General features: G+C 36.9%; 1 protein-coding gene across 3 annotated transcripts in view; it reads right to left on the bottom strand.

The window, feature by feature from the left end:
- PARN (poly(A)-specific ribonuclease) overlaps positions 1-26,885 on the bottom strand; it is a 46,932-nt gene extending 20,047 nt beyond the window's left edge. Inside the window, exons 1-20 of one of the 3 annotated variants that reach the window (XM_005522894.3) lie at positions 26,792-26,885; positions 26,439-26,516; positions 25,499-25,578; positions 25,085-25,152; positions 24,911-24,992; positions 24,240-24,300; positions 23,447-23,612; positions 23,169-23,234; positions 22,379-22,417; positions 20,964-21,006; positions 20,265-20,345; positions 18,385-18,441; positions 17,473-17,550; positions 16,336-16,379; positions 15,807-15,849; positions 14,044-14,119; positions 12,965-13,075; positions 12,810-12,879; positions 7,120-7,175; positions 3,539-3,625 (exon numbers count right to left, since the gene is read on the bottom strand). In XM_005522894.3, the coding sequence (XP_005522951.1) occupies positions 3,539-3,625; positions 7,120-7,175; positions 12,810-12,879; positions 12,965-13,075; positions 14,044-14,119; positions 15,807-15,849; positions 16,336-16,379; positions 17,473-17,550; positions 18,385-18,441; positions 20,265-20,345; positions 20,964-21,006; positions 22,379-22,417; positions 23,169-23,234; positions 23,447-23,612; positions 24,240-24,300; positions 24,911-24,992; positions 25,085-25,152; positions 25,499-25,578; positions 26,439-26,516; positions 26,792-26,810 (1,405 nt within the window). In that variant the 5' untranslated portion in view covers positions 26,811-26,885. The remainder of the gene's footprint in view (positions 1-3,538; positions 3,626-7,119; positions 7,176-12,809; positions 12,880-12,964; positions 13,076-14,043; positions 14,120-15,806; positions 15,850-16,335; positions 16,380-17,472; positions 17,551-18,384; positions 18,442-20,264; positions 20,346-20,963; positions 21,007-22,378; positions 22,418-23,168; positions 23,235-23,446; positions 23,613-24,239; positions 24,301-24,910; positions 24,993-25,084; positions 25,153-25,498; positions 25,579-26,438; positions 26,517-26,791) is intronic. The other 2 variants (XM_014252463.2, XM_088064349.1) reach the window with 2 other exon arrangements.
- Positions 26,886-26,897: the final 12 nt, after the last annotated feature.

Raw genomic sequence — 26,897 nt, 5'->3', positions numbered from 1 at the left:
TAAGCACTTTACTGTTAGTACAATTCAAATATTGAAAATTGGTGCCATTTTTTTCACGTAGACTAGAAAATCAAGTTATTTATAATGTTACACCACCATTTAACCTTCAGACATTACAAGGTTAGAAACAATGATGCAAAAGGGCTTAAAATACATTTATTCTCAGTTGTTTAATCTATTGAAATCTAATTTAGTCTACAGGTTACAAGGTTATAGAAGTCTCTTCTGAAATCCAGCCAGATTATAAACAGATTTTCTAATTATAAAAAAATAAAAGCCTAGATAGATTTCATTCACATGCTATACACTTGAGTAGCCAGCTATTTAGGAGTTTAAGTTATAATCATTTTGATCATTGCCAAAACCATAATTAATTCAGTATGGTTTCTGACATCTCCCTGTACTGAAAGGCTAAGGTTGCTATTAGGATGAGCCTACGCCATGAATTAGAATTTCTTTAAACATTTTTTAGGGCACATAAATTAAATTTCTAATAATTCTGCCTTTGACAAACATATAACTTTTCTGCCTATGGGTAAGGCTCTTTGGTGTAGGGAGAACATCCCTTTGGCAGGTCACTAACATTTCACAACACAAGAAAAGCCTGAGCTGACTCATGACTGCAGCTCAGAACTGTAGTGCATTTGGTAGGACCCCAACACTGAGTTTCCTTTAAAGGACAGAAATTACTGTACAAATTCATATCGCTCTACATGCACTGACAAGTCTTTGCTCTATAATTATTCATGTATCGAGTTCTCCATTTTTGTATGACTAACTACAAAATTTTCTAAACAATCATTTAAGATATCTGAGACCATATTCTGTTATAACTCTGGAACACAGAAATGCTGTCCAGATTGTGTCCTCTTCCTATATATACAGATAATTAATTTCAATCTACCTGACCAGACTGATACATCAGAAAGAAAAATTCTCCTGAATATCTTGCAATTGTGTCGTCAGTATAAAGTAAGAAAGAGGACCAGTGCTAGACAAAAAAAAAAAAATCTCCTGAAGGAATTCAGCTGCTATTCAAATGGACTTCAGTGTCCGTATTTCCACTTAGCACCAAATAAAAATCCAACCTATTGGTGGCACATCATTTCAGTATCAGATCCTTATTTATTGTTGTAGAAAGGCTACTGCACTCTATGTGACTTCTGACTTTGTATTTTTAGCTAATAAACGGTTTCAATACCGGCCAATATATGTTGCTTTTATCCTTGGACCTACACACTTTAAATACAGAATTTAAATAAAGTCAAACATTAAATGGCAGACACTGAGTTCCAATCTGAAGCGAACTGCAACAAATGCTCTTATGCAACTCTCCATGCTTAAAAGATGCTCTCTTCAGACTATGCCACATTTCATCATCGTTAAGAAGTAAGAATTTAGGAGAGATAAGATTAATGAATTAAATCATGCAGTAATACTGCTGAGCACTCAGTAAATATTGTGCATTTCAAAAGTATGGTGAAATGCAAATATAGATCTGGAAAGCAAATGCAGCTGCAGTGCAATATTTAGCAATCACCAGAGCCCCGTGCCAGATCACTGCAAGGCCAGTGCAGATAAGCCATGGACTGCAATGTAATGGAACACCAGTTCTAGAGAAATAAACCAGGAAATTTCTCTCTGCATTTCTAGAATACATCAAGTCTTCAATACTTTGACGAATGCCAAGGGTGGACTACGACATGAAGGTGCAAGTAACATGTATTTCTTCTGTAAATAAATTTGAAAATTCCCCATATATCAGCTCAAATATACAAAGAAGATTAAATCCACAGAATAAAATTATATTGATGGATTACATCATTGAAACATTTTTCTTTTTATATTCTGCTCTTATACATTTCCTACATGACATTTACTGGTAATTAAGCAGTAGTTTTTACAACATTTTGATAGTAAGTTGAGTTTTAATCAAAAGCCCAAAGATATTAATTTAAGTAGAACTTAAGGCTGTACACTAAATTTAATATACTGATTTGCTGTATTCTAGCAAATCCTATTTTAACTTCATATTTCACATCAGCATGACCAAATAAACAACACAAATTTAAGAATCTGAAGTGTTCTAAGAGACTGCATAGTGCTGCAAGTATTTGTACAGTGGAACTACATTCACCCCTAAGACTATAAAAACATCTTGCATGAACAGGTGTCCACTTGGTATGCAGGCAGTCCTGAAGGATCTCAGAATCATGAACATCCCCTCTAGACTAGCAAATGTGAACCAGTTCCAAGTGTGACACTGCAGCCCTTTCAGCTGTTTCACCATATTTTGTTAGAAGCTTCATGGAAGATTATAATTCTGCTTCAATTAATTCTAAAATAATTTTTCTGTAAAATTCAACTAATACTGTTTGATTTCAATCCACTTTAACTGATGTAATAAATTTGGCTAATTCACGTCTGTTACTGCCTTTTTTTTTTTTAGCTTTTGGCAAATCACTCAACCTCCCGCTGCACCACTCTGCCCCTATCCACCTACAACTGGAAAAGCATGGGTACTTCAGTATACCAGAATTTTGGAAGGAATAATCTGCAGTTTGTTTCGAGATACCATGGCAAAAACACTTTAAAAAATATACAGATTAATTCTCGACCCTGGAGTTTGTAAATCGAAATATGAAAACACTCAGCTCTAAAATCTGGAGGAGAGCGGGAACTGGCAATTCCCAAAGCGAGCATTTATCCGAGTGTGAGCCCGCCCCCTGGCGGCGATGCGCGCCCCCAGACGCTGGGAGCCCAGCCCAGGCGATGCTCCCCACCCCGAACAGCAGCTCCGGGAGAATCCTGCCATTCCTACATCCTCGCCTTCTACATTTTGGGGCTATCACATCCTATCCACTACACTGAGCCCTGCTGCGGTGAAGATCGAATGCTCACAAGGAACTGAGGGAGTTTTGATACAGCTCCAGAGTTCCAAGCCACACGAGAGTAGGAACAGGAGGCCACCATCAATTAGTTTAGCTATGCAAGTACCTACATTTTACACTTCTACTTAGCAGAGGAACTACTGCTCCTCAGTTATTAACTAAGTTATTAACTATCCTTTTTGCTGTTTCTTCTCACTTGGATGGTGCTCACAATCTGGAAATCAAATTGGTTATTTTCAAGCCTGCTTCCTTGCCTAGACTCACATATGCTGGAGTTTGGCTTTACACAAGACTGCAGGATGAACCTTGTCCCTAAAGCCTCAATCTGACTGACATTCTCTTTATCCACCTATATAAACTCTTACCTCCTTTCAGGAGAGGATGGAAATAAAAGGATAAAAGATCCTCAATATTCAACAAGCACCAAATAAAAAGATTTCTGAAGAGCAGTTAATAAGAACGGCAATTTTCACATCATTACATCATTACCAAGTCCACAGGACACCATTCAAAAATTACAAAAAGAGATTCACTGTTACCTACAGTAGGAATAAGTCTGCACAGACAGACTAAAAATAACAAAATAAACCAGAAATTTAACTTGTTAATAACAACAACATAAAAGGAAGACAGATTATATCGCTCACCAAAGGCACTGAAAAGCTGGTATAGGTCACTAGTCTTCCACTCTTTGGGAAAAGTAACATGAAGAACATGATCTCGTTTGGGCTGCACTACAAAACAAAAATGTTTTTGTTAAAATAAGAGTCGCTACTATAATCTTTAAAATATCCTAAAACAGTCATATAATGTGGTCATGTAGCTTTTTCCTTTCCTTTTTCAAAAAGAAAACAGGACAAGATTTATGAAACTGCATTAGGTACAGTTAGAATGTGCCTACACTTAGGCATGAAAGACACACTAAATCCTACTAGCTATCTCATCTATTTAAGGAATTGAAACAGCATTTCCTACATGAAAATGCCCACAAATGTAGTTCTTCCCATCCCTTGCACCAAACCAAGTGCAAGGGCAGAAAAAAGAAAGGAAAAAAAAAAAAAAAAAAGCTTTTTCATGCTCCACCTTCAAAAAATTCTTAGCAATGGTTCAATTTTTGCCATTTTCCTGTGAAACAATGTTCAACTCAGTATTAGATACAGTATAAATAAAGTATTAGATACAAGCTACAATATACACACTGACATTTTATTATTACTACAAATTACACCAAGAAAAAAAGACAACTCATCAAGGCCAATATCTAAAGAAGTGAAGAAGTCTTTAGTGCATATTGAAAGAAATTTTTAGGTCTGTGAAATTGAGAGAGAGAATCCAAATCAAACTGCTAGAAGATGTAAAAATACAGCATAAATTATCACTATATATCTTACTTTCACATATTTCTCCTACCTGAAGATCCTTTCACTAGAGATGTGAGTTTTTATAACCTATGAATTCCTATTGTATTTTAAAAAGAAACAAGTTGAACACTGTATTTTCGGGGCCAAAGACACTGAAATACTTTGTATTTTCCTGCTAAACTATTTGCAGTTCATTAATTAAGCCTTTCCACAGGTATCTACAGAGATCTATTTTGTTATGTATGGCACATTGCTAAATCTTATGTGTTGTTTTACGTTTGATGACGGAGGCTGAACCACTAAAGTCAAGTGCTCCACTTTGCAATGTAGTGCTCTAGTTTGTTCAGAATAACTCAAGGGTTAACTACACACAGCTTGATGTGATCAGATTTTAATTTGACCACCTGGTAACACTATCAGGAAAATCTTCTCTTTTGGTATAGAGACTTAGGGACTGTTTTTCATTTTAGGGAATGATTAGTGACTTACCTGCCTGAATTATTTTTTAATACAAACTTTTCTACTTTCTGATCTCCTTAGCTTTCAGCTTTAAAACTGTAGAGCTCTCCAAGGTGTATCTCATTTGTAGAACAGGTGTCCAAAATCAGACTATCAGCCACTTGTTACTGCTATGTGTTTTAATCTGTTTCACCTAACAAGTGGGTTAGCCTGAGTTGACGAGAAACCCCTAGTAATAAAGTACAGGTGTACATGAGCACTGGGAGCTCAGTCAGGCTGGACAGAGACACAAGGAGATAAGGAAAGCAATCCCTTCATGAGCACAGGTGAAATCCTGTTGCCTAAATTTGCTACTTAAAGAAAAAGGATAAAACATTTTTTAAGGACTAAAATTCTTTTTTTTTGCCTCATACATGTCAAACACCAAAACCTCACAAGCAACAGTAGATCAATTCATTGTTGTACAATTTACTGAACAGAGAGCAACTCAAAGTTTAATTATTTGTAATCCAGCAGTAGAAAATCATAGCATGAACAAAACCAGTTTCAGATATTACAGCCTTTATATATTGATTATAGAAAAGAAACTATTCCTAACCTTCTTGTACCTGCTTATTCTTAAATTCAGTGAATCTGCTGTTAAAATCTCTAACTTCTCCCTACTTGGGTGAAAAGTATTTGATTCTTTTTCTGCTTTGCAGTCATTTTGTGAGGCAACTTCATTCTTTTAAATGAGTTTTTAACACACAATAACAAAAGATGATGAAAGTCACATTCACATATTCTCTTTAACTTATTCTATTTAACTTAGCACATGTTACTGAAAACCATTATTTCAGGAAAAATTGCACGAACTTGCTATTTCACTACCTGACAAACAGAAACATACAACAGTCAGCTATGCCTCATCTCTTTTTTAAAAATACAGACTCCAAGTGCACCTCCCACAGAAACCTGGCTGTACCTTTTAGGTGGCTTTGCTTCTCTGCGAAACGGCTCCCCACAGACAACCACTAGACAGCTTCCTCAACCTACAGTGGTATTTACATCTCAGAACAGCACCAAAAGTGGCCAGAATAGCCAGCCCAACATGCCACCCCTGCAATGCTTTCTGTTTTGAGGCTTAGAAAGCCTCTTGGCTCAGGTTCTCCTCGAACATCTGCATCAGTCTGTTCTACAGGAGTGGCTTTCAGATAAAAGAGACAGACTTTCAGAGGCAGACTCTTCTTTGGCAACCCTTCCTGGCAAAGTATCAAAACAATCCTGTAAATTGGCCAGCAAGTGGAAGTAGCATCTTTACAAATTAGTAGCTTTGGCACTCTCTCAATGGCCCAAAGTATTTACCCATTCTTCCACTCAGTATCAAACAGTTGGGGAGGGAAGATGCAATGTAATTAGATTACCATTCCAGCAGAGCCAGAGCTCAGTGATCTGACCACCTAACTGAATTTAAAATTAAATATATGCCCTTACAGAACGTATTTTCCTCTCCAACAGTCAGTTCCACCTCTCTAGAACTGCATTCTGTTACTATTAAACTGACATCTAAGAAAGCCACACTCCAGTCTGAGGTTTCCGATGCAAGGAGTGGAAAATGTGTCCACATAAATAGTGCTTCCGAATGTGTAATTTTCAAGACATTGTGTATCTGACTCTTCAATATAGAATTAAACTTTTATCTAATCAAGGACCAGACTGACCTCCAGGGCTTCACATTTTCCTAAGTCAAGGCATCAGTGGGAACCCCCATCCAAAGTTCTCCCCCTCATAATGAAATCCCGGAACAGTAAGGACATTGACATTAGTAGAATCTTTTTTCATTTAAATATATTATCACCTAATTACAGCTCCAGGTCTGTAAACTGAAATAACCTAAAAGGTAAAAATGTTTTAAGTAATATGTTTCCATTACCATAACCCCATGTGGCAAAAGAATCCTGATGTTTAGGCTGAAGTTAATTGCATGTCAATTGACAAAGTGGCCACGGGATTTTAAGAACCACGTGCTTTTCACTAGTTTGCACTCTGTGTTTACTGCTGGGGTGAGAGGACAGTGTTAAGATCCCACTTTTTATGTGATATAGTACATAAGAATAGTAACCCAAAATAAAAATAAAGCTGTTAATTTCAAACTCATTTAGTAACATTAACTTAATTTGTTCTCATCAGCCCCCTTTATAATGCAGATTCTCTGGTCAAAGTTGAACAATTTCTGGGTTTACTATTTTGTTAAAGGAAAACAAGGGAGCAGATACTTTTAAATCATTTCATAAGTAGCTAATAACCTAAACACAGCTGATAGATATGTTGATATCCTTGCTTTAGATATACATGACTAATCTTTACACTTCCTCCTCCAGGATGTTTGTCAGAATGGTGTTAAGATTACAATGAAAGAAGCTACTTACAGTCTGGTCCTTCCAAATTGAGATATGGTATGTCCATTACTCTCATAAGAAATAACCTAGAAGCAAAATGGAAAAATTAGCAGATTTCTGCCTGAAGATATTTTTATAGTTTCTTTGACACATTCGTTCTGAAGAAGCAGAATTAACAATCCTAAACTTATCTTAAGGTATGTTTGAACAAACAGACCCTCTAAACCCAATCCAACAACCAGATTCAAACATTACTTGGCATCATGCCAGGAATTTTACTTGTTCAAGAAAGCAAGAGCAAAAAAGGCCCAAAGTAACAACTTTTTTTGGTTTTGCTACAACTAGAAGACAGAAAAAAGCCCTAAACACTGGGGTAAAATGTACTGTATGGCAGGTTTACATGTGAGCCACAGGGTGTGAGAACTGGCACAGACTGTGCCACACACTGTCCCACCTAATTTATCTTCTGAGTCCCAGGAAAGGTACAGTCTAACATCCACTGCATCCCCCTGAGCACTGCAGCACCTAAAAGGAACTTTATCAATAAAAATTAGAAACATCTGCACCAATTAGCTTCAGAAACTTCACCCATTCCAGCACAGCACTGAGTAACGAAGACATTCTACAAGGCAGCCAGAGTTCCTTTTTTATGTTTAGCCTTAGGTGCCACACTTCTGAGGACCTGGCTTCAACACAGCTGTCTGTCTAAACTGGACAGGGTTGGCTCCACCCAGAAAACAAGGAGGCACAGGAATACCACCACAAAGGTATCTTTTATGGAATTAAAGGAAGTGGTATAGAAAGAGGCAGCATGGGACACATCCTCCAAGGAGCAATAGAAGGTACGTGACTACATTCCAACTCTGGCGGAAGACATTAGGTAGGATCATAGCACCTTAACAGGGCACCCAGCTGTGCAGAAAAGAACTGGGATCTGTGCTCTCCCAGTAAGCTGCTCCCAGACCACCAAAAGATGCTCAATTTGATTTATTAGCTATGATTTGTGCTCACAGCTTCATCTGAAATGTCGGTGTCACTGTTAGTAAGAGATACAGCCCTCTTCAGACGCCAGTGCAGGGGATAAGCACAGCCTAAATAGGCTAAATAGAAATTTTCTACTGGTCAGTAAAAGCAGTTTAGTCTTTGCTGGAAAGAGGATGTCCATCATCCAAGCAGGACAGCAAAAGTGGGAGGTTTTATTAAAAAAAAAAAAGCAGGTTTGTTTTAAGCTGAGTTATCTGAACAAACTTTTCCCAAGTTCTTGGAACCTACTGTTTTTAAAGCACTCAAATAGTAAGTTTTGTAGGTTTTCATAAAAATAAAGATGAAGTCTACTAAAAACACAACAAAAACTTCTGGGGAGAAACACTAATTAAGTTTCCTTCCCCCAGGTTTTATCATATTGAGGAACACAATACACTGGCCAATTACAACAACAGACTTATGTCAAAAAAAAAAAAAAATTAAAAAAAAAAAATATATATATATATATACCTGAAATTAATTAGGTTCAGTTTATTTATTCTCTGAAACAAATCCTACGTTTATTTGTTTGGCCAAACAATTATGTCACTAAACAGCACATACACACAGAAACACACACACTCTCTGTAGCCTAAATATTGATTTTAGTATTAAGTGCATTTCAGGTGTGTTACAGAAGTAACTGCATCTTGTAGCACTAACTTACACCACATGGATCATGAACACCAAATTACACTATAATCCATAATTAAGTATCCATAACTATGGTTCTGAGATTCTTCATCTATCTGCAGAACATTTAACTTAGTAACACTCTTCTGTATGACAGCAAGAACTCTATATTAAATTAGCTCAATTCATGAAGTTGTGAGTTAATGTCGTAAAAATCTGTGTCATAGCTACATTTCTTTAAAAGCTAAGCAGACCAAGCTAAAAAAATATTATTTCCTACACTGTTTAAGGACTACAGCCAGATTACATAGTCAGAGGACAGAGATCCATTTCTCAGTAAGAACTATAAGGTATTCTGAGGAAGTTTCTTGGAAGACAATTGTTTCTGTGGCAAGTCAAATGAAATGAGGAGAAGAAGGCTATCATTGTGCCAGTCACAACAGTGCATAAACAGTCTCAAGGAGTCAACATTGTTCCTCTGCACTGAGCTAGGATTAAAGTTTTCATATCTGTGTGGTGAACTGTGCATAGAAACTGATCCAGCTGAAAAAAGAGAAGGCTTTTTTTTAAACTCAGCTCAGTTTACTGGTCCAGGTCAATGACTACTTCAGCCACATGTTGCTGCAAGCACAAGAACAGGAACTGTTTACTCCTACACTGTGAGAGGGAAGTTATTGGTCAAACTGCACAAAAGCACACCAATCTCCTTTTGCAGTAATTTTCCAAAGGAAAAGTAAATTATATAGAAAAATTGAAGGATTTCCAGTACATGCCAGAGAACATAGCTCCCTATGAGAAACTTTCTACTAATATAGCACAAACCCAAGTGATTTGCATGGATTTTGGTTACTGATATCCATTGTATAAAAAAACATTTCTAAGCTAATTTCTATTTCTACAGACCATGATGCTATTCAGCTCAATAAAACATGGTGTTCTCATTTCTCTACACCTCTTCTACCCCTTACATCAGAAGAATAAATAGCATTCAAACAACCCAAGGAGATACAAAAGAACATTGTCATTACAAGTTTGTGAGGGGCTTGTGGGTGGGGGCGGGAAGATACAGAAGAGCAGTTGCCCTAAACCAGTCACAACATTTCAAACCAACTCCAAAGTATATGAGACAGTAACAGTATCTAAATTATACACACAAGAGTACACTCACAAATGTTCATTGGGGATTACTCACAGAAGACAAACAGGATTTTTCGAAGATTTTATATATACAATAAAGCATAGCGATTACAGAAATGCATCTCTGGAGTTCCTGGCTTATTGAATTGTTTATCATATAACTTACTGTATTATGCCTAAAAGAGCCAAACAACCCTAAGGCAAAGTCTGTTTTTAATCAGTTCCACTCTCACAAAAGCCCTAAAACTAAAGATTTTACCTGTGTTCATCATTAACCTACATTAACATTAGCCTATATCCTGGCCATCACTCTTCAACAGCCAGCCAGGAAGCTGACATAATGAAAGACATCAAAATTACTTTTGAAAAAAGTATTGCCTTAATTTGAAAGCTAAGTTCAAAAAACATCAAGGCTTCATGTTTAAATTTATATTTACTAATTTAACTCACATTAGTGTCAAGCCCATTTAAACAAGAAACATTTCCAAAATCCTAGCAATGATCTGAAAGTTTAATCACTAAACTGTATTTAAGTATTAACATATAATATATAGAGATCTTGAAATTAAGAGGTTATAAGCAACCCAAAGAATCATGTCTGTTTTAAAGAACATTTTCAAAACTATCTGGATAATAGTTCAAACTGAGAACACTGCTTCTGAATAGCTGCCTTATACTGAACTCCTCTGCTCAGCTTCTTTCAGGAAAAACTTGTGACACAAGGTATAACTTTCATTTGTTTAGCTTACTGTTTGCATGTTGTAGTTTGTGTTTTGCTTGAAGAACATGACTACAGCACAAAGGAAAAGGTTTCCTTGTTCTGACTGCTGCCCACAGGATCAGGTAGAACTTCTGGAGGAAGGAGGAACATAGTTTTTTTTCTCCCCAGCAGGAAGAAAGGATGCTCAGCTAGGGAAATATTCTAGACCACAAACTAGAGACAAGTAGGTGTAGCAGGAAGCTGGCTGGCAGCCCAGAGCATACCTGCCAAAAAGCCCCAGAAGCAACACACTCACTAAGGGACCTTTAGGGAACTCTGAACTGCAGAGCCCAGATACTACTACAGGTGCTAAAAACACCACCTGCTGCAGACAGAGACTTGCAAGGACTGAATGAATAAAGCAAAAGACTTGTTCATTTAAATACCTCAGTTTGACTTCTGACATGTAGTTAAATCTTCTTTATTAAAAAAAAAAAATAAGAGTTGTCTTATTCTGGTTTGTTAGTTTGCATTACAGGAGAAAGAAAACTACCTTGAAAAATACAAGCCTTGGCCTGCTCACTGTAAAGAAAAGGTGAGATAGTCTCATCTGCAGGCTCTTAGGTGATGTGGCAGATGTTAGAATATGGCAAAGCTTCTGAAACCATTTGAAAAACATGGCAAGGCTTCCAAGTTTCCATGATTTAAAATACCTAGCTTTTCTGAAACAAGAAGCTACAAGTTCTGAATAATGACAGAATGGATAAACATTATTTTCTTGCAAACACTAATTTTCAGTTCTTGCTTAAAACAGAAAAAAAAGGCAGCTGTTCTCCCTACAGTTTTTTAACTCTTCCTTTCATTACAGTCAGGCAGTGTTAACTCTGAAGCCAGAACAGGCACAGCAGGCTTCCTCTCACTCACTCACAATTTTGAAATGTCGCTCCTAGAGGAATTTCACATTTCAAGTACACAATTAATTTGAAAAGCTTAAATTTAATGTACTATTGTGACAGCTCTAGAAGCTGCTGTTTGTACTTGTTGCAAATATGTATTTCTAGAAAGAATTTTGGTTAATGATTGAAAAATTAACCTGCTCAATTGGCACCTACTACTTGGCATGTGTGTGTTGGTGTTCCTGAAAACGACCTAGTGACACATCCCATCTTAAAATGAAATTGTGCTGATAAATTTTATCATCATTTTCACATTCAAATCAAGCAGTCACTGTTTCATCTAGGGAATATTTGTAACATCTGCTAAAATATATGGAGTTACTGCCTCACGTCTCAGTGTCAAGAGAATCACATAACTGCTGTCACTATAATGATATGATTTTCAGAACAATGAAAGGTGAAAGCCAATGATCACAATGATTTCATCCTTTGTGTGGGCCATCTGAAGCTAAAATAATTTATTTTGCCAACTCTTGTATTATGGGTTTGAAAGGACGGCATTTCTCCTGAATTTAAACAGACAGAGCAAGCACTAGAATCTTTTTAATTTCAACTCCTTTTCCTTTATGTGACAGATGGCAGCATCTTTAGAAGTTTCCTAAGGTAAAATCTACGGATTAACTATGTAAAGGATTGACTCTGTGCATAAAGGTTTCTAGATTCCCCAAGTCTTACTTCAAGTTGTTCAAGGAGTTTGCGTGAAGATCCAATTCAAAAGAAAAATACTGCTCATAGCATCATCCCATAAATCATACATGTATATTTCTTATGCCATCTTAAAAATGGGTTACCCAACAATGTTAATACCCATGCTTTGTGTCATTTGGACTGACATTACCGTGGGTACATTTTAGTTTTTCCAAATTGTTGAGCACATTCAGTTTTCACTATCACCAGTTACTGAGGGTCCTACAACAAAAAGAACACCTGACCAGGTTTTCTTCAGTTACACTATTCCTAAAGTTTACTCCAGAAATAATTATCTAAATTGTAAATATATCCTCAACAGTGGCATGGGCAAGGCCATTAAAGCAGTCCAGGTTCTCTTCTAAGTGTCCTTTCACAGGTCAGCAGAAAGTAAACCATCCTCCTCAAAAGAAAAGGTATTTACTTCATAGCCTCTCCAGCATTACCAGCATGAATCAGAAACCCAAAAAAAACTTAGGTTAAAGAAAAATGCAGTTAACTATTGCTCCCAAGGCTAGAAGTAGATCGGCCAAAGGTGGTGTTGTACTTCCATGTTTTAGCATGTTTTTTATACAACTACTTACTTGTTAAAAAAAGGTTCAATGAGTTTTGATCTAGCAGACACATGGTTTTTCGGAGGACTGAGGAATGAACCTGATGAATGAAGAATAAATTCAGTATATAATAAGCAGCTACAGACAGCACCAAGGAGAAGGTTTGGAAAAGACTTCACAGGTACCTAGGAAATTAGCCATGGAAATGAAGCACAGTCCAGTAATATAAGCATCATATCCTGCTTCATGGAGTTGTTCAGATGCTGTATCATAACTTGGAAATCCTTCTGCACTTTCTGAGGGGAAAAAGACATTTATAAACACCTTATCAGAGAAGATAAAGGTAGTACTGTATCCTTACCCACAGGCTCATTTCATCAGCACATAACATTTGGAGATGTCTATACAACTTTCAGAATCTTTGAATTTTCTTAAGTTCTTAAAAAAGCAGTTTTGGCATTTTTAAATAAGGATAGATTCATAATATGGAAAGTCTTTCCTATTAAAAAGCTCTTAATACCCAGACCTACTCAGCCAAAATGGAGTATTAATTGCAAGACAATTACAGTAGAATTCCCCACAAAGAGTATCTTTTTTTGCATTTAAGAGAACAGACACTCAGTCTAATTGAAAGCTTCACTATTAACCTGTTTGCCAACCATCTGACTGACCTATGGTCAGACTTTTCAAGATATTTAAATGAAGACTAACCTAAATGATTTAAGGATGTCTTTATTGACAAATGTACTTGGTGTTCATGCTCTGCCCATTCAGTAACATAAAGAAGTACTGCTCATCTTCATTTTGATCAAGCATTGAAACTTTGCCTTTCAACATACTCCATTCTTGAGTATTGCTCTCCCTTTTCTAAATCAACAGCTTAAGAAAAATTCCAGAACCTTGAGCTAAGCTTGCCCTTTGATTAAATATCCTTGTGCTCACCTCAAAGCAAATAACGCTTTTTCCTACTAAAAGAACTTTAGTAATTTCTAGAACACTCACTACTGGTCAATACTGTATAAGTTTTCTTGGTTTTGTTTGTCCATTCTTTTACTGTCTGGATTCTTACTAAGTTCCAGTTATACTTTTAAATATAATTGCTCTGTACGTACAGTGCCCTCATTTAAAGTCCCTTCATCAAAACACTAAGTATTAGCAGGGGAATTTATATTTCAGACCACAAGAGCAAAAATAATCAAAACATTTTGTTTCCCCTGAAAGAGAAAAATATTTCAGAAATAAGAGCATTTTGATATATCCTTACCAACTTTAGGAGGGCTGAATGGAACCTCTTTTAAACGCTTTTCCAGTTCTGCAAGCGATGTATTATTAATGATCTCCTGCAAGAAAAGCCATCATTAATTGCCAAGCACATTTTCCCTGGAAACTGAAATCAAATAGGATCAAATTAATATTTACTGCTGCCACCTTGTGTTCTCTAAGGATTTACACATAGCCCTGCTTCAAACTAATGCACCAGAGGTATGTCAAGACAAATCTCAGTTACCTTCCCTCACTTGCATCATAATGAATCATAAGCATTTATTAATGCTGCTCAGAATTATTGAGGGATTATGGCAAAGTATTATTTCTATTTGAGTCTGGTTTTATGCAGGGTACATGTGGTAAGGGAAAAGACAACACAAAGAACAGACAAAAATTCTAAATATTGATCATAATGGTTGAAAGCATTCAAGGTGAGTACTGAAATGTGCCTGCTGATTGGACATTCTTGAATAGTTTAACAAGTGTAAATACTGCTAATTTAAAGTAATACAGAAACAGTGAAAGAAGCCTGGCAATCAGAAAGTTGCTCCTACACTTCAACTTAGTTGAGTAGCATTACTGAATCTACTGATGAATTATATACATAAAATAAAAAGCCACAAAGATGTATTACAGATTAATTCCTTACTGAAATTCTTAATCAAATATATGTTGTCCATCAGTACAATGGAAACAAGCAGAATCAACAGCCAGAGAAAGCAAAACATCTCACACAATCTTTATTAAAATTGTTTGAGATCTACGAGGACCAGATTTCATTTGATTCTCAGTCAAACCTGGCTGTTTACACTCACCTAGTCTGCACACTGAAAAGTTATCAAGAACTAACAACAAACAAGCTCAAATGATGCATTAATCTGGCATCCCAAAGCAGGATTTCATAACAACAACCTAAAAACCCATGCATCTGCTGTAGAATTACAAATATCAACATAGCAGTGCCAAACACAAAGCTTGTGGAGGATTCTTACTTTTCAGAATGCCAAAGCCTCTATTCTTACCACAACAGTGTGCAACACAAACTTGACAATATCTGTGAGTGTATTTAATAGCACTTCTTTATGGAATGCTCTGGAGTCACAGAGCTATGCACAAAGATAGATGTTGCTTCCTCAGCATGTTTTTTAATTAATTCAAAGGCACATAGGAAAACAAGAGCTTATGATAAGAACACTTATCTCATACTTCTTTAGAGGAATAAGACTCATGCTGTAAGACATTTTAAGAGAAACCTGTATTTTTTTTTCTTCCTACTGACTATCCACTGAGCAAAGGCCACAAGATGATATATGATTAATGATGATAAAGCATTTTTCCAGACAAATCTAAGTCAGCATTCCCAGTACTCTAAGGCTTTGAATATACAAGCAGCTTCCAGATTCTATTTGCTCATGAACAGCACTTTTTTTATCTCCTAAGGGCATATGCTACTTAAAAAGAAGAAAATAATCTACTAATCACATTTTACCTAGCAAAAACTCTACATATTTTGAAATCCAAAGCTGCCAAGTTACCATAAAACTTCAAACACAAAAGTCACTAGTAGGAAAGTAAAAATTTGCATTCTATAAATTCTTGAAGTTTAGATAAGGGGTAAAGAAAAACCATTCTTCAACAATAAAAGGAGCATCACAGAAAATATTATTAGACAGCTTTCTCTACAAAGAAGTATAATTTGTTTCAATACACACGTATTAATGCAATTTTGTGTCTTCAAATCATTCTATAATGTTAATTTACCTTAAAAGGTTGTGTACTTGCCATCAATTTAGTATCCAGTAACCTAGAAACAAAATAAGAGCTAAATAAGTTGAAACAGAAGAATGCCCATTTTGCCAAATCCTCAAAAATGTTTTAGTGCATTAGCTGGGAAACAGCAGATACACTCTACTGAAAATTACTGTTGGGTTTGGAACAGCCAAAACATTCCTTGGCTTTGTTCAGCATGAAAAAGGACAGCAACCAAGGAACAGCAAGAGATGCAAACGACTAGTAGCAAATAAATCTTGTTCCAAATGAAGTGTAGACTCAAAACACCAAACATCATGCCAAACCCAGGAGAGTAGCAAGGGTGCATCTTTTGCCAAAAAGTGAACCAACAGCAATGCTTTTCTGAAAAAAAGCTGGTCAAAATTAATTTTAAAATAGTATTTATCTAACTTGATTCCAATTTCTTTTCCAGTAACAGCTGGGGTACAGGCCTGAGACAAAAAATATCAGTTTGCAAAAGCTATACTGAAATGGCTGAAAGTTTGAACTAAGAACTTACCGGGGAAAGACACATGATGTTACTTCCTTGAACTCACTTAGGTCCTTATTTAACATTAAATCGGAAGATAAAAAACAAGTCAGTGAACTGTTTACAGTCTGGAGAGGACAGAGAGCAGTAGCTACAATTATCCAAACAGCCTCTAAAAGTGAGCCACAGTAACTGAATTCTCACTGTAAGAGATGTATTTGTCAGCACTACCATAGACACCACCTGCAATTACACACAACTGCAGACTATGTATTTCTGATTTGTCTGTCATTAGTAATAAAAGGTTCTGTCACTGCCAACACCTTATCCTATTTTATACTCTAGGCTACTTCTGATTCCAGCCTACTTAACAGTTCTTAAGTGTTCCCAGCATCTAGTATTTCACTCCAGGTATGCAGTGACTGCCTACATGTTTAGATCTGCCTAGGGTCATAAATACAGGAACTACTGACAATTGCTTGTGTTCCAATACCATCCAAACCAGCCCCAAACTACTTCTTCCCATCTTATGATCAAGTCTTTTCCCCAAACACCCACAAGCCCCTTAAGACTGCAAGTAACAATGTCATGTGAGCCATCCTTCCAATGAGACCTTTTGCCTCCTCAATGTTCTTGGTACCCAATACACTGAATTGTCCAGTCATGAACTGTTAGACTGCCCTGGTGCAGTCAAAGTGTGCTCCCTCCAATTATTCAGACATTACACCTCTTCACCCCAGTGAACATCATCCTGCTACAAGACTGCTTATCATTTTATTAAGTGTACTATATTATTTTTTTAAAATATTTCCATTTTGTAAACTACAAATGGGAAAAAGCCAATTGTGCTGAAGATCCACACCAGTATCTTATAACACATCAGTCAGTTAAATATACCTGATACAAGCAAAAACCACAGTTCTACTATCTGTTTTGATAATTTTAAAAATGCAAAGGAGAACAATCCAACTAAACTTTCTACATAAATATTTATGACAATACGGCAGTAGCCCAGAAGTACCAAATAGATTTTTTAAAAGTACTTTTCTATACTTCTTCATTAGACTGACCAATTCTTCCATTGAGAAGAAAGTGTGGAGTTAAGACTAAAAGACATATACACTAAGGCATTTATTTCATCATCTGAACACCCAGAAGATTACTTACATCAGGTAGAGGACAATAGAACTGATGTATGGTGTGCATAACATCCAGCAGCATGTTGTGCCCAATAACAAGCTTGCCCTGTGAAAATAACATTAAATGTCTGTTACACTTCCAGTCCTGATCACGGTGAAGGGAATCTGTGAAAACCCCTATTCCAGCTGCCAGCCAAGGGCATGTGGGAAAATACACATCAAATCTCTCCATTGCTCTCTGCCTGCCCCTCCATTCTCTCAAAGCAGCCACTCCTTTTTCCTCTACTGCCACCCATTTACCACAGGCTTCCACAGCAGTTTCATATGTTGAGATGTGAACAGCTACTTACAACTTGGTTTTCAAATGTAGTCTATCTAATATTGAAGACAAGGCATTTCTCAGTCCATTACCTTTTAATTTGCTTCTACAACAACACACAATATACTCCTTATGGTTATAATATACAATAGTTATTAAGGGCATGGTCTGGCTTGGTCACCTTTCATGCCAGATGCTGTACAAGCAAGCTCCTTGAAAAAGCTCAAGCAGTTTTTTTTAAATGTTAACTTTGATTCATTTGACATGACAACAGTCCTTCTTTGATAGTTTTTAACTGCCAGGAAAAAAATAAAAAAGGAAAAAAACCCCACAATCTTTTCAGAATAGAGAAAAAAGAAGCCACCAAAGCTTATTTACAGCCTAAGACATTGCTATTGTTGACTCCTACAGATAATAAGATTCTTCATGTCATTCTTTAGTTTGAGCTTACTTAACCAACCACACTCAACCACTGTAAAACATGAAGCAACACAAACTTAAAATGACACTTTAACTTGTATTTCAACTTCTCTTCTAAAATCTAACAGCAGAAGAATCCTTTCTTTGAATTATTTACTTTTCCTTACAAACAAAGGTAGGTTAAAAATCACATTAACTTACAGAATTAGCAATGGCATGAACAACTCTGGAAAATCCTACAGCATCATTCAATTCTTCCTGTAAGCAAAGATTCTGACATTAATGAAGCAGAAATCCAAATATTGCCAAAACTGTACCTGCAAACTGCCAGATGCCCCCCGTCTGCCTGTGTTTCTCAAACATATCCAAGAACAGAACACATAGGAAATGTCAATATTTGGAAGACACAAGATGTCAAAGCAACTGAGATGCTTCTCCCAGACTTCTCTTTTTATATGTAGTCCTAGCTCACTGTCAGGTAGGACAAGTCACAAGCTGCTGCCCTGGGTTGCCCCTGGTCAGAAGCCAAACAGCCACTTTGCCCTTTGCTCACTTCCCTCACCCAAAATTCAAAGACAGACAACAAAATTTGTGCATAAGGATAATGGGAGCCCATCCCCTCCAGCCTCATTGCTTTTGGGAGAGGGTGGGAGAGAAAGCCTTGACACTGTGCAAGTGCTGTTCAGCAGTAGACAAAACACACGGTGGTATCACTGGTGTTTTAGCCACAAAGCAAAGCACAATAAAATACAGGCTGCCACAAAGAAAGGTAACTTCACCCCAACCAGAGCAGTAACAGCTGCAGTCAGCTCATTGTCAGCACATGATTGCCAATAGTGCTCAGCAGCTATGACACTGCAAACAGCTCAGAAGGTATTAAAATGAACCTATATATCTTCAGCTGTACTCTTTACATATATTGTTATATATGCAACAGGTAGAATCCTGATTGTTACTCCTATTAAATCAGACCTGTACTTTTATGCTAACACAGATTGTGGAAGAAACATTCTTCATTAATTACATAAACAAAACCAAGAAGAAACACTAAAATGTATGACATATTATATAATATTGTAGTTGTATAAACTGACTCTGGATTGGTTTGGGGGGACCTGACTACAGTACAAACTGTTCTGTAACAGATTTTTCTTTTTCAGGTCTAGGGAAGTAATTTCTGCTTTATGTTACCTGTCTATTCAACTAGAACTGAAATTTAGTAAAAACATTCACTGTTAATTTAATTCAGCTCTGAACACTGCTAGTCCAAGCAAGTAATATAATACCCCTACTAAAAATTTTTCAGAAAAATCTACTGTAGAAGTAAATTGTTCCTGACTTGCCTTCTGGAAAAAGAGATATCACATTAGTTAATGTCTCTTTAGCTAGCTCTTTCCCTCCTAAAAGGCTTTCTGCATAGGAGTATCATTGGCTCCACCCAAACTGACTTTATCTTGACGTATGAAAGCACAAGAGTCTGATCAGGAATTCCCACAGTTCAAGTCTTAAGACCTCCCGAATTTTGCATCACTCAATAAGCAAAATACAAAGTCCCATAAACAGTGAGAGTGCCTGAATACACCATGTGTCACCTCCTGGTCAGCCTGTTACCACAGCAGTAGTGTACAGTGTGTTTCTGTTGAGAAATGACACATTCATTGTACAGGACACTAATTCAGACAGCTAAGACCAAGCAAGCTTTGTAAGAGAAGGGGAGACTGTCAATCCAAACCATGTAACAACTTGCTCAAGAATTTCTGCAAGAAACTGATGTTTCCTCTTACTAGTCCACACTTCTGTGAGAGTGGAGATTCACATAAGGAGGTGGTCACTACTCCAGAGTATTCATTCAGTATTCCACAAATTTTGATTTTTAAAATATTTTTAGAGTGCCTCACAACTCTTTTTGCTCTGTTGCAAAGCCTAAGTTATCTGGTAGAATTTAGAAAATCAAATTTAGCCAGACACAGCAAAACAAAGGGAAACAATACCAAACCCTATCCTGCATTTTTGCATTGCTGAGTGAAGTCAGAGATTCTCACCCTTCTCTCACATAAATACATGGAATTTAATTTATTTACCTGTTCTTTTGCTTGTTTCTGCTGCTCTCTTCTTTTTCGTTCCTCTTCATCTACCTTACTAATAACAATATATCTCTCCTTCTAAAACAAAAAATGTATAGTTTGAGGAATGACTCTGAGAAGTTCAGATTTAAGGCTGCTGCAAGTTTCTGTAAATTTACATTGTAAAGAAAACTGTTATACCTCAGCAGCAGTTACTTGGCAACACAACTGTTTCTATTGTAGGCATCACATTATCACCTACTCCCAGAAGCCTACTTCAGAAAGCTGTATTTGATTCATCCACCAAACCTCATTTTTCCTAAACCCACTTTTTACCTCTCGAAAACAGTTATCAGCATTTCTTGGTATATAGTTTGTTTCAAATACTTTTTGGAGCAGAGATCTGTGCTGGGAATTGAGGACACAGCATGTGATGCCGCTGGTTTTTTCTAAGATCACAACCTGCTTTTCACTAATATAGAACATCAGATCCACTGTATTTTAAAACACCTTTTAGTATGTGAAATACATGCCCACACTCCATATCTTAGTCAGATATAACGTTTAGAACCTAGTTCACTGAAATCCATTTAAAATGCTTTGCATTTACATAATAAAGCTCAAGTTAAATCTAAAAATCAGAAGAGACAGTGAAATTGAGAAATACAATTTCCTTTAAACAGATCAAATGTTAGAGGAAGTCATAGGCCTAGTTACCTTATCTGACTCCAGAGTTTCCACATGGATACCTTTTGGATACCTACATCAAAACAAATGAAATATTAATATTAGTAGCCATTCACTTGGCATTTACCATATTGAAACCACAACAGTAATTCAGTAATTTCATGTTTCACTATTTCTGTAAATCTTAGGTGTAAAAGAACTGTTGCAAGTTTCTTTTCAATGTTAATAATAATAATTTTAATTTTAATAATGCAAAATTTGAAGCAATTGAAGCAAAATGGACTCCTTACATTATCTAACAGTAACTAGCACTTACACGATTTCCCATACTATTGTTCTGGAACCTGTAACCTTTTATTTTGGTAATATTAAGAAAATGTTATCTAGATATTACATCATAATGTCGAAACTTTGCTTTCAAGAAATTCAAAATGAAAATGCTGGTGAGAATGGTCCCATTTACTTGCAGCCCCATGACAGCTTCTTTGGAGACTGCATCTCTTGAAGACATCACTAATTTGAGGACTTATTAACAACCTTCAACTTTCTGCTAGCAGTAAATTTTAATAGGAATTATTAACTCAAATGTCATCACCTCTGCTACAGGGTTGTATCACACCACCACAGTCACATTTAATTTCTAAAACAACATCATACACAGAACCATAGATCATCCAACTGATAGCAAAAGTAAGAGAATATTGCCTTTTCCTGCCTAACCAGTAGCAATTATTCTCATCATCTAGTAATGAACTAACCACAACTATGCAATAACTGCAGAACCAGCATATTTCCTTGTCCTCTGGCTACTCCTAAAATTAGTACTGAAGAGCACACTCCAAACACTTGTGTCCTTTGCACCCTGACTCCTCAAACAGTTTTGAGCCTCCATCTCACTTACGGGCTGCTTCATGCGATAAACCTTGCATGCATCAAAACACTGATACATCAGAGAATACTTCAACAGAGGAAATGGCCTTTGAAGAGGTCATAACACAAGGGCAATCAATAACTTCACTCTTCTGCTTTAATTATTTAATTTAGTTCCAACAGAAAATTATAACCATACCAGTACCTACTAAAGAATTACTATTTTTTCAGGTAAAGCCCACAATCTGTATAAGCACATGCACTTTCTGTTCACTAAAAAACCTAGCATGCTGAAACCTAGTATGCTGCATTTGTTACATAATTCTAGGCTGTGCTGTTCTATTCAGAGATCTTATATACAAATGATTAAAAAAAACAAAACTAAGCTCTAATATCTAAATTAATCATCACAAGTTTAATGTAATTCATCTTCAGAACATTACAAGGTTTTCTTTTAAAGGGGAAAAAAAAGAGTCTAAATCAATCACCCCAAGGTTAAGTAGATTAACTCTTACCCAGATCTCTTATCAAAAGTACTAAAAATATACAGTAAGGCAGTATTACCAGTAACTTACTTCCAGCTCAAGGTCTGATAAATTAATTTCCTTTGAAATCTAAAACCAAAAGACAATCATGTTATGAATAACCCTTTCACAGAATGTCTCCTAGTAATGATTTCCAGTTAAAGCTAAGTGTTCATTTGTAGAAAGATTTTTAAAGAGTCACTGCTAGCAGAACTATAGGCTAGGAAGAGATTTACTGAATTCTGATGTTCAGCTGCCAAACTGTAAAGGCATTTACATCATGTTTTACAGTTATCCTCATACCTTCCCATCAGAGAGTATTCTATAGCCATGATCCCTCAACATAGATACAATGATGGTTCCTTATCCTCAGCTTTACTATTTCTGAATTAAATTTTATTTTTTAAAAAATTTTTTAAACAATCATACTCTTCAAATACCTACTTTCCAAAGATAATTAGATTGTTTTGGGAAGGAGACCTACTAAAAATAGTCACACACTGCCAACTGTGAACAACCAATAGCTCAAGAGATTTGAAAAGCTTCTTTATAAAATGCAACTCCAAGGCTTATGGATCACTTCAGCAGTAACAAAAGGTAGCTCACACATACAAGACATTTCTTGGCTATACGTAAATATTTTGCCACCACATGCAAAAGTTACAGATCAAAATAAATTACCCGTATACATCACCACATTATCTCAACACCCAAATATTAGTCAAATCTAGATTTTTCTGCAGTCAACCCAAGTAAACATATTCTTCCCTGTCACTCCCCTAATTCTAGAAGACCAAATTAAAGAAAAAAATTTATAAGAGATTCAGTTTCAGAAACTGACCCTGTACATGGCTCCAGTTCCAAACTTTCACTTTCTTCATTCTTTAGTAAGTCTTCTATCTGTTCCCTGGAAGAAACAGATTATTTGCTTCTGTATCTACTATTTTATTTGTTGGAAGTTTACAGCTCTCTCCAAAAGACAAGAAAATGCTTCATAACAAAAAGAGCAGCATTTTACAAACAGTGAACTAATAGAAATGGCTTCAACATATGAAAATATCACTACAGTTCACATTTTAGTTTCAACAACATCAGAGGATATTAAACAGCGGTACTTACACTACTTTATCAACAAATTTTTTCTGATCTTCAGGAATTGTTACAGGGCACTTTGTGGAATTAGGAGAAATGTATGACAGAGATCCTGCACCATTGGCTTGAGAACGTTTTTCATCATACTGTTCCCGTAGCTGTCTTTCTTCTTCCTGATTTAAATAAGGAATTCCTAACAAAAAAAGTAAAAGCTCATTATAATTAGAAACAAATTAGGGAGGCATAGTGATTCAAGCATTTGCCCCTGCAGGCTGAAAGCACACCCTTCCCTTTCAGTGATCTGCTGTGGATGTGTGTGTCTGTCCAGCCTCCCAGCATGTGCCAGGTTAGCTGGTACCACTGCACAAGGCATGAGCCCCAGCACTGCAGAGCTGCAGATCACAACCACAAAAGTATTGAGCACTTCTCTGTTTGCTCTGTGCATCACAAATAACAGACTGCAGCAGCCCCAATGAGTGCACTGGGATTCCTTTCCTAAACATTGCTACTGGTGTATCACACAGCTCCACACCTTGTTACTCTCTCTATTTATTCACCCTTTGCCTCCATACAAAATAAAAAAACCACACTCTCATGTTAGTGGGAATTCTGTTCTGCTGAACTACACAATGAATTCTTGGAAAGGAAGCTACGATCAGCACAACAGTAGACTGGATAACAATAATTCAAGAATTTTATTACATATTAAGACAGTATCATGGATGGCAGCCTTTTTTCTTTTTGCAGAAAACAATGAAAGGTGTCATCATAAATTTTGCAGAAGTTGAAAGAAATTGAAAAAAAACCCAAAATAACTCACCGTTGCGAAAAACTTTATTAAAATCAAATCCTTGGTTTGCTAAAAAATCTATACTTGAACTCTGCAACAAGAGAAAAAGGCTTTACAATTGGCAAAAGTGGCTGTGGCATAAAAGGTAAGTTATTTTTACACTTTTTAAGAAATTATACAAAGTCCAAAGCCAAGAACAAACAAGTTTGTGACCCTAAAGAAGCCACTGATAGTTTAGGCTATGCTACTTTTCTTACTGATTTTAAACTTCCATAAAGTACAAGAACAATGACCATGGTAAGGCATAAAGATAAAAGAACTATGTAAAGAGAAGAAATTAAAGAAGGCCAAATGTGGTTCAGGAAAACAATCTGAGACCAGAAAAATAATGACAATAGCCTGGGTAGCAGTGAAAGGGAGATAAGCAGATGAGAATAAAAGATTACAAAAGGGAACTGGAAGTTCAGTGAGAAAGGGGACAAAAACAGAATCACCTTCCCAAGTTTAGAATGTTATCTCAAATTCCAGAAATCATACATTGTATGACAAGCTCATTTCTGGGATTCCTCTTAACTGATGCTTACTTATTTTATAAAAAAAAAATCAATACAACCCAGAAGCATACATTTTTCTACCTTTTAAGCTGAAGTTTGTTTCAGGTATAACTTAACGTAATAAAATTAAATTGTTTTTCTACTAACCTGACAGACAAACTTGACATCTGGTGAATTTCTGTTAAAGGGTTTTGGAAAAATATAGAAGTTAAATGACTTCATTATATACCTGCAGAAAAGATGAGTTACATGTCAATACAGTATCAGTATTACTTTAGAAAATCCTCAATTAAGAAAACAAGAAATAAGAGAATAACATACCTTTCTTCTGTGTCATCATATTTAAAAGTGCAAAGACCAAACTGAAAGAGCAAAAAATCCATGGAATGCTGGAAAGGAAAGGAAAACCTTGCATGAGAATGAAACATGTACACATTTAAAGACTGACAGGGTGCATCCACATACGATTTCTCTACATTTCAAAATTAAGTAAAGTGAATCTTTTTAACTAATGTTGATAATTTTAAAACAAACACACCAGAGTTTTTCCACTAGTTTTCATTCTCATTTAATCATCTTACTATTAGCCCAAGATGACTTCAGTATGCACTTTCATTCCACAAAGAGACAAGAACTGAGGGAAGTTCTGTCTCTCTTTCCTCCTGTTGGTCACACACACAAGCTACTACACCAAAAGTAGTTCAGTTTTCATATTAGCCCATGTAAACACTTTACCTTTTTAAGTTTCTGATACCTTTCTTCTGGAGTGTCAAAGCCATTTGTTAATGCACTAACTGAAGGCCCATCACTGATCCCTGAGAAAGCAGAATATATTATGCTTTGGGTAAGCTTTTCAAAATTAATCACAGCAAAAAATGCAACAACTGGCAATTTAAGAAAAATGCTTTCACTTAAAGTACGTGTCACAATTATGTCATTTAAGAAAAATACTACTGCAATAAGCCATTCATTTTAATAGTGTTGCTCTAGTAGCAAAGCTCTTCTGCAAAAGCTCTGTCATTCTGGCTCCTATTCAACATGCCAGTAACAGGCCAAGACCTACCAATACCCTAATGTAAATGTGCTTCACAACACAATGCAGGATCAAAGCCAAACTAAAACTGGGAAGTGTTGCCCAGAGATTTATTGAATTACTTAGTCACCTTAAGCAATATGCAACAACTGTACTTCCATAAACACCACATGTAACAAAACCTAGTCTTGCTCACATTTATGTCCCATGGGTGAACTGAACTCTGCATCCCAAGAGCAAAGCATCTCTCTGCTGCATATATCCTCTGGGTTTCACAAACACACACGTTCTTAGTGCTGTCTATCCCTGTCCAAACACTTGCAAGATCTCCCTCATACATATCTCAGTCCATTGCTTTCATGGCATACATAACATATTTTTTACCTTATGCTGCAACAACTATCAGTTGTCATGTTGAAATTACTGTGGGAGCACAAGCAGCATGAGCCTGACATGTATCTTTGACCAAAGCCTTGCTATCGCACATGTAACAAGTGGTTCAATCGCTTTGTGGTAGCCACAGCTTTAGTTTTTTCAAGATAACCAGGAGACACATCACGAGAACGATCTCGGGCACCGAGGTCAAACCACCCCCTCAGATAGTGCCAACAGTTCGCTATCACAAAACAGGTGCAACTGTACCTGAAAACTCTCCATCGATGGCCAGGAAGTCCGACTCTTCAATGGCTTCATACACTTTGTTAAGGTTATCCTTAAAATCTGCGGGTAAAGGGTTAAAACACACTTGAGACTACGAACGACATTCTCCGGCAGCCCGGCGCCCCTCGGGCGGGCAGGGGTGGCCGGGGCCTGCCCGCCGCCCCTTCAGCCTCGGGGCCGCGCCTCATGCGTGAGCGGGGGAATGGGGACCCCTTCGCCATGAAGGAGAGGCTGAGGCCGGAGCGGCCGCCAGCCCAGGGCAGGACGCCGGGATGCCGGACCAGCTTAGCGCCAGCAGCGCAGGGCTCGGGACGCAGGGCCGAGTGGTCACTCACTGCTCCTGATCACCTCCATCCCGCGCCCCCGCCCGCCGGAGCTCGGCCCGGCACCGCCCGGCACCGCCCGCCGCCGCCGCCGAGCGCTTCCGGGGCCGCCCCGCGC

The sequence above is a fragment of the Pseudopodoces humilis genome, chromosome 18, assembly GCF_049639895.1.
Source record: "Pseudopodoces humilis isolate 2021_Gansu_Grassland_sample_001 chromosome 18, ASM4963989v1, whole genome shotgun sequence".
NCBI classification, from domain to species: Eukaryota; Metazoa; Chordata; class Aves; order Passeriformes; family Paridae; genus Pseudopodoces; species Pseudopodoces humilis.
The sequence above is the reverse complement of the archived record's forward strand: the minus strand, read 5'-3'. Positions and strand labels throughout refer to the sequence as shown.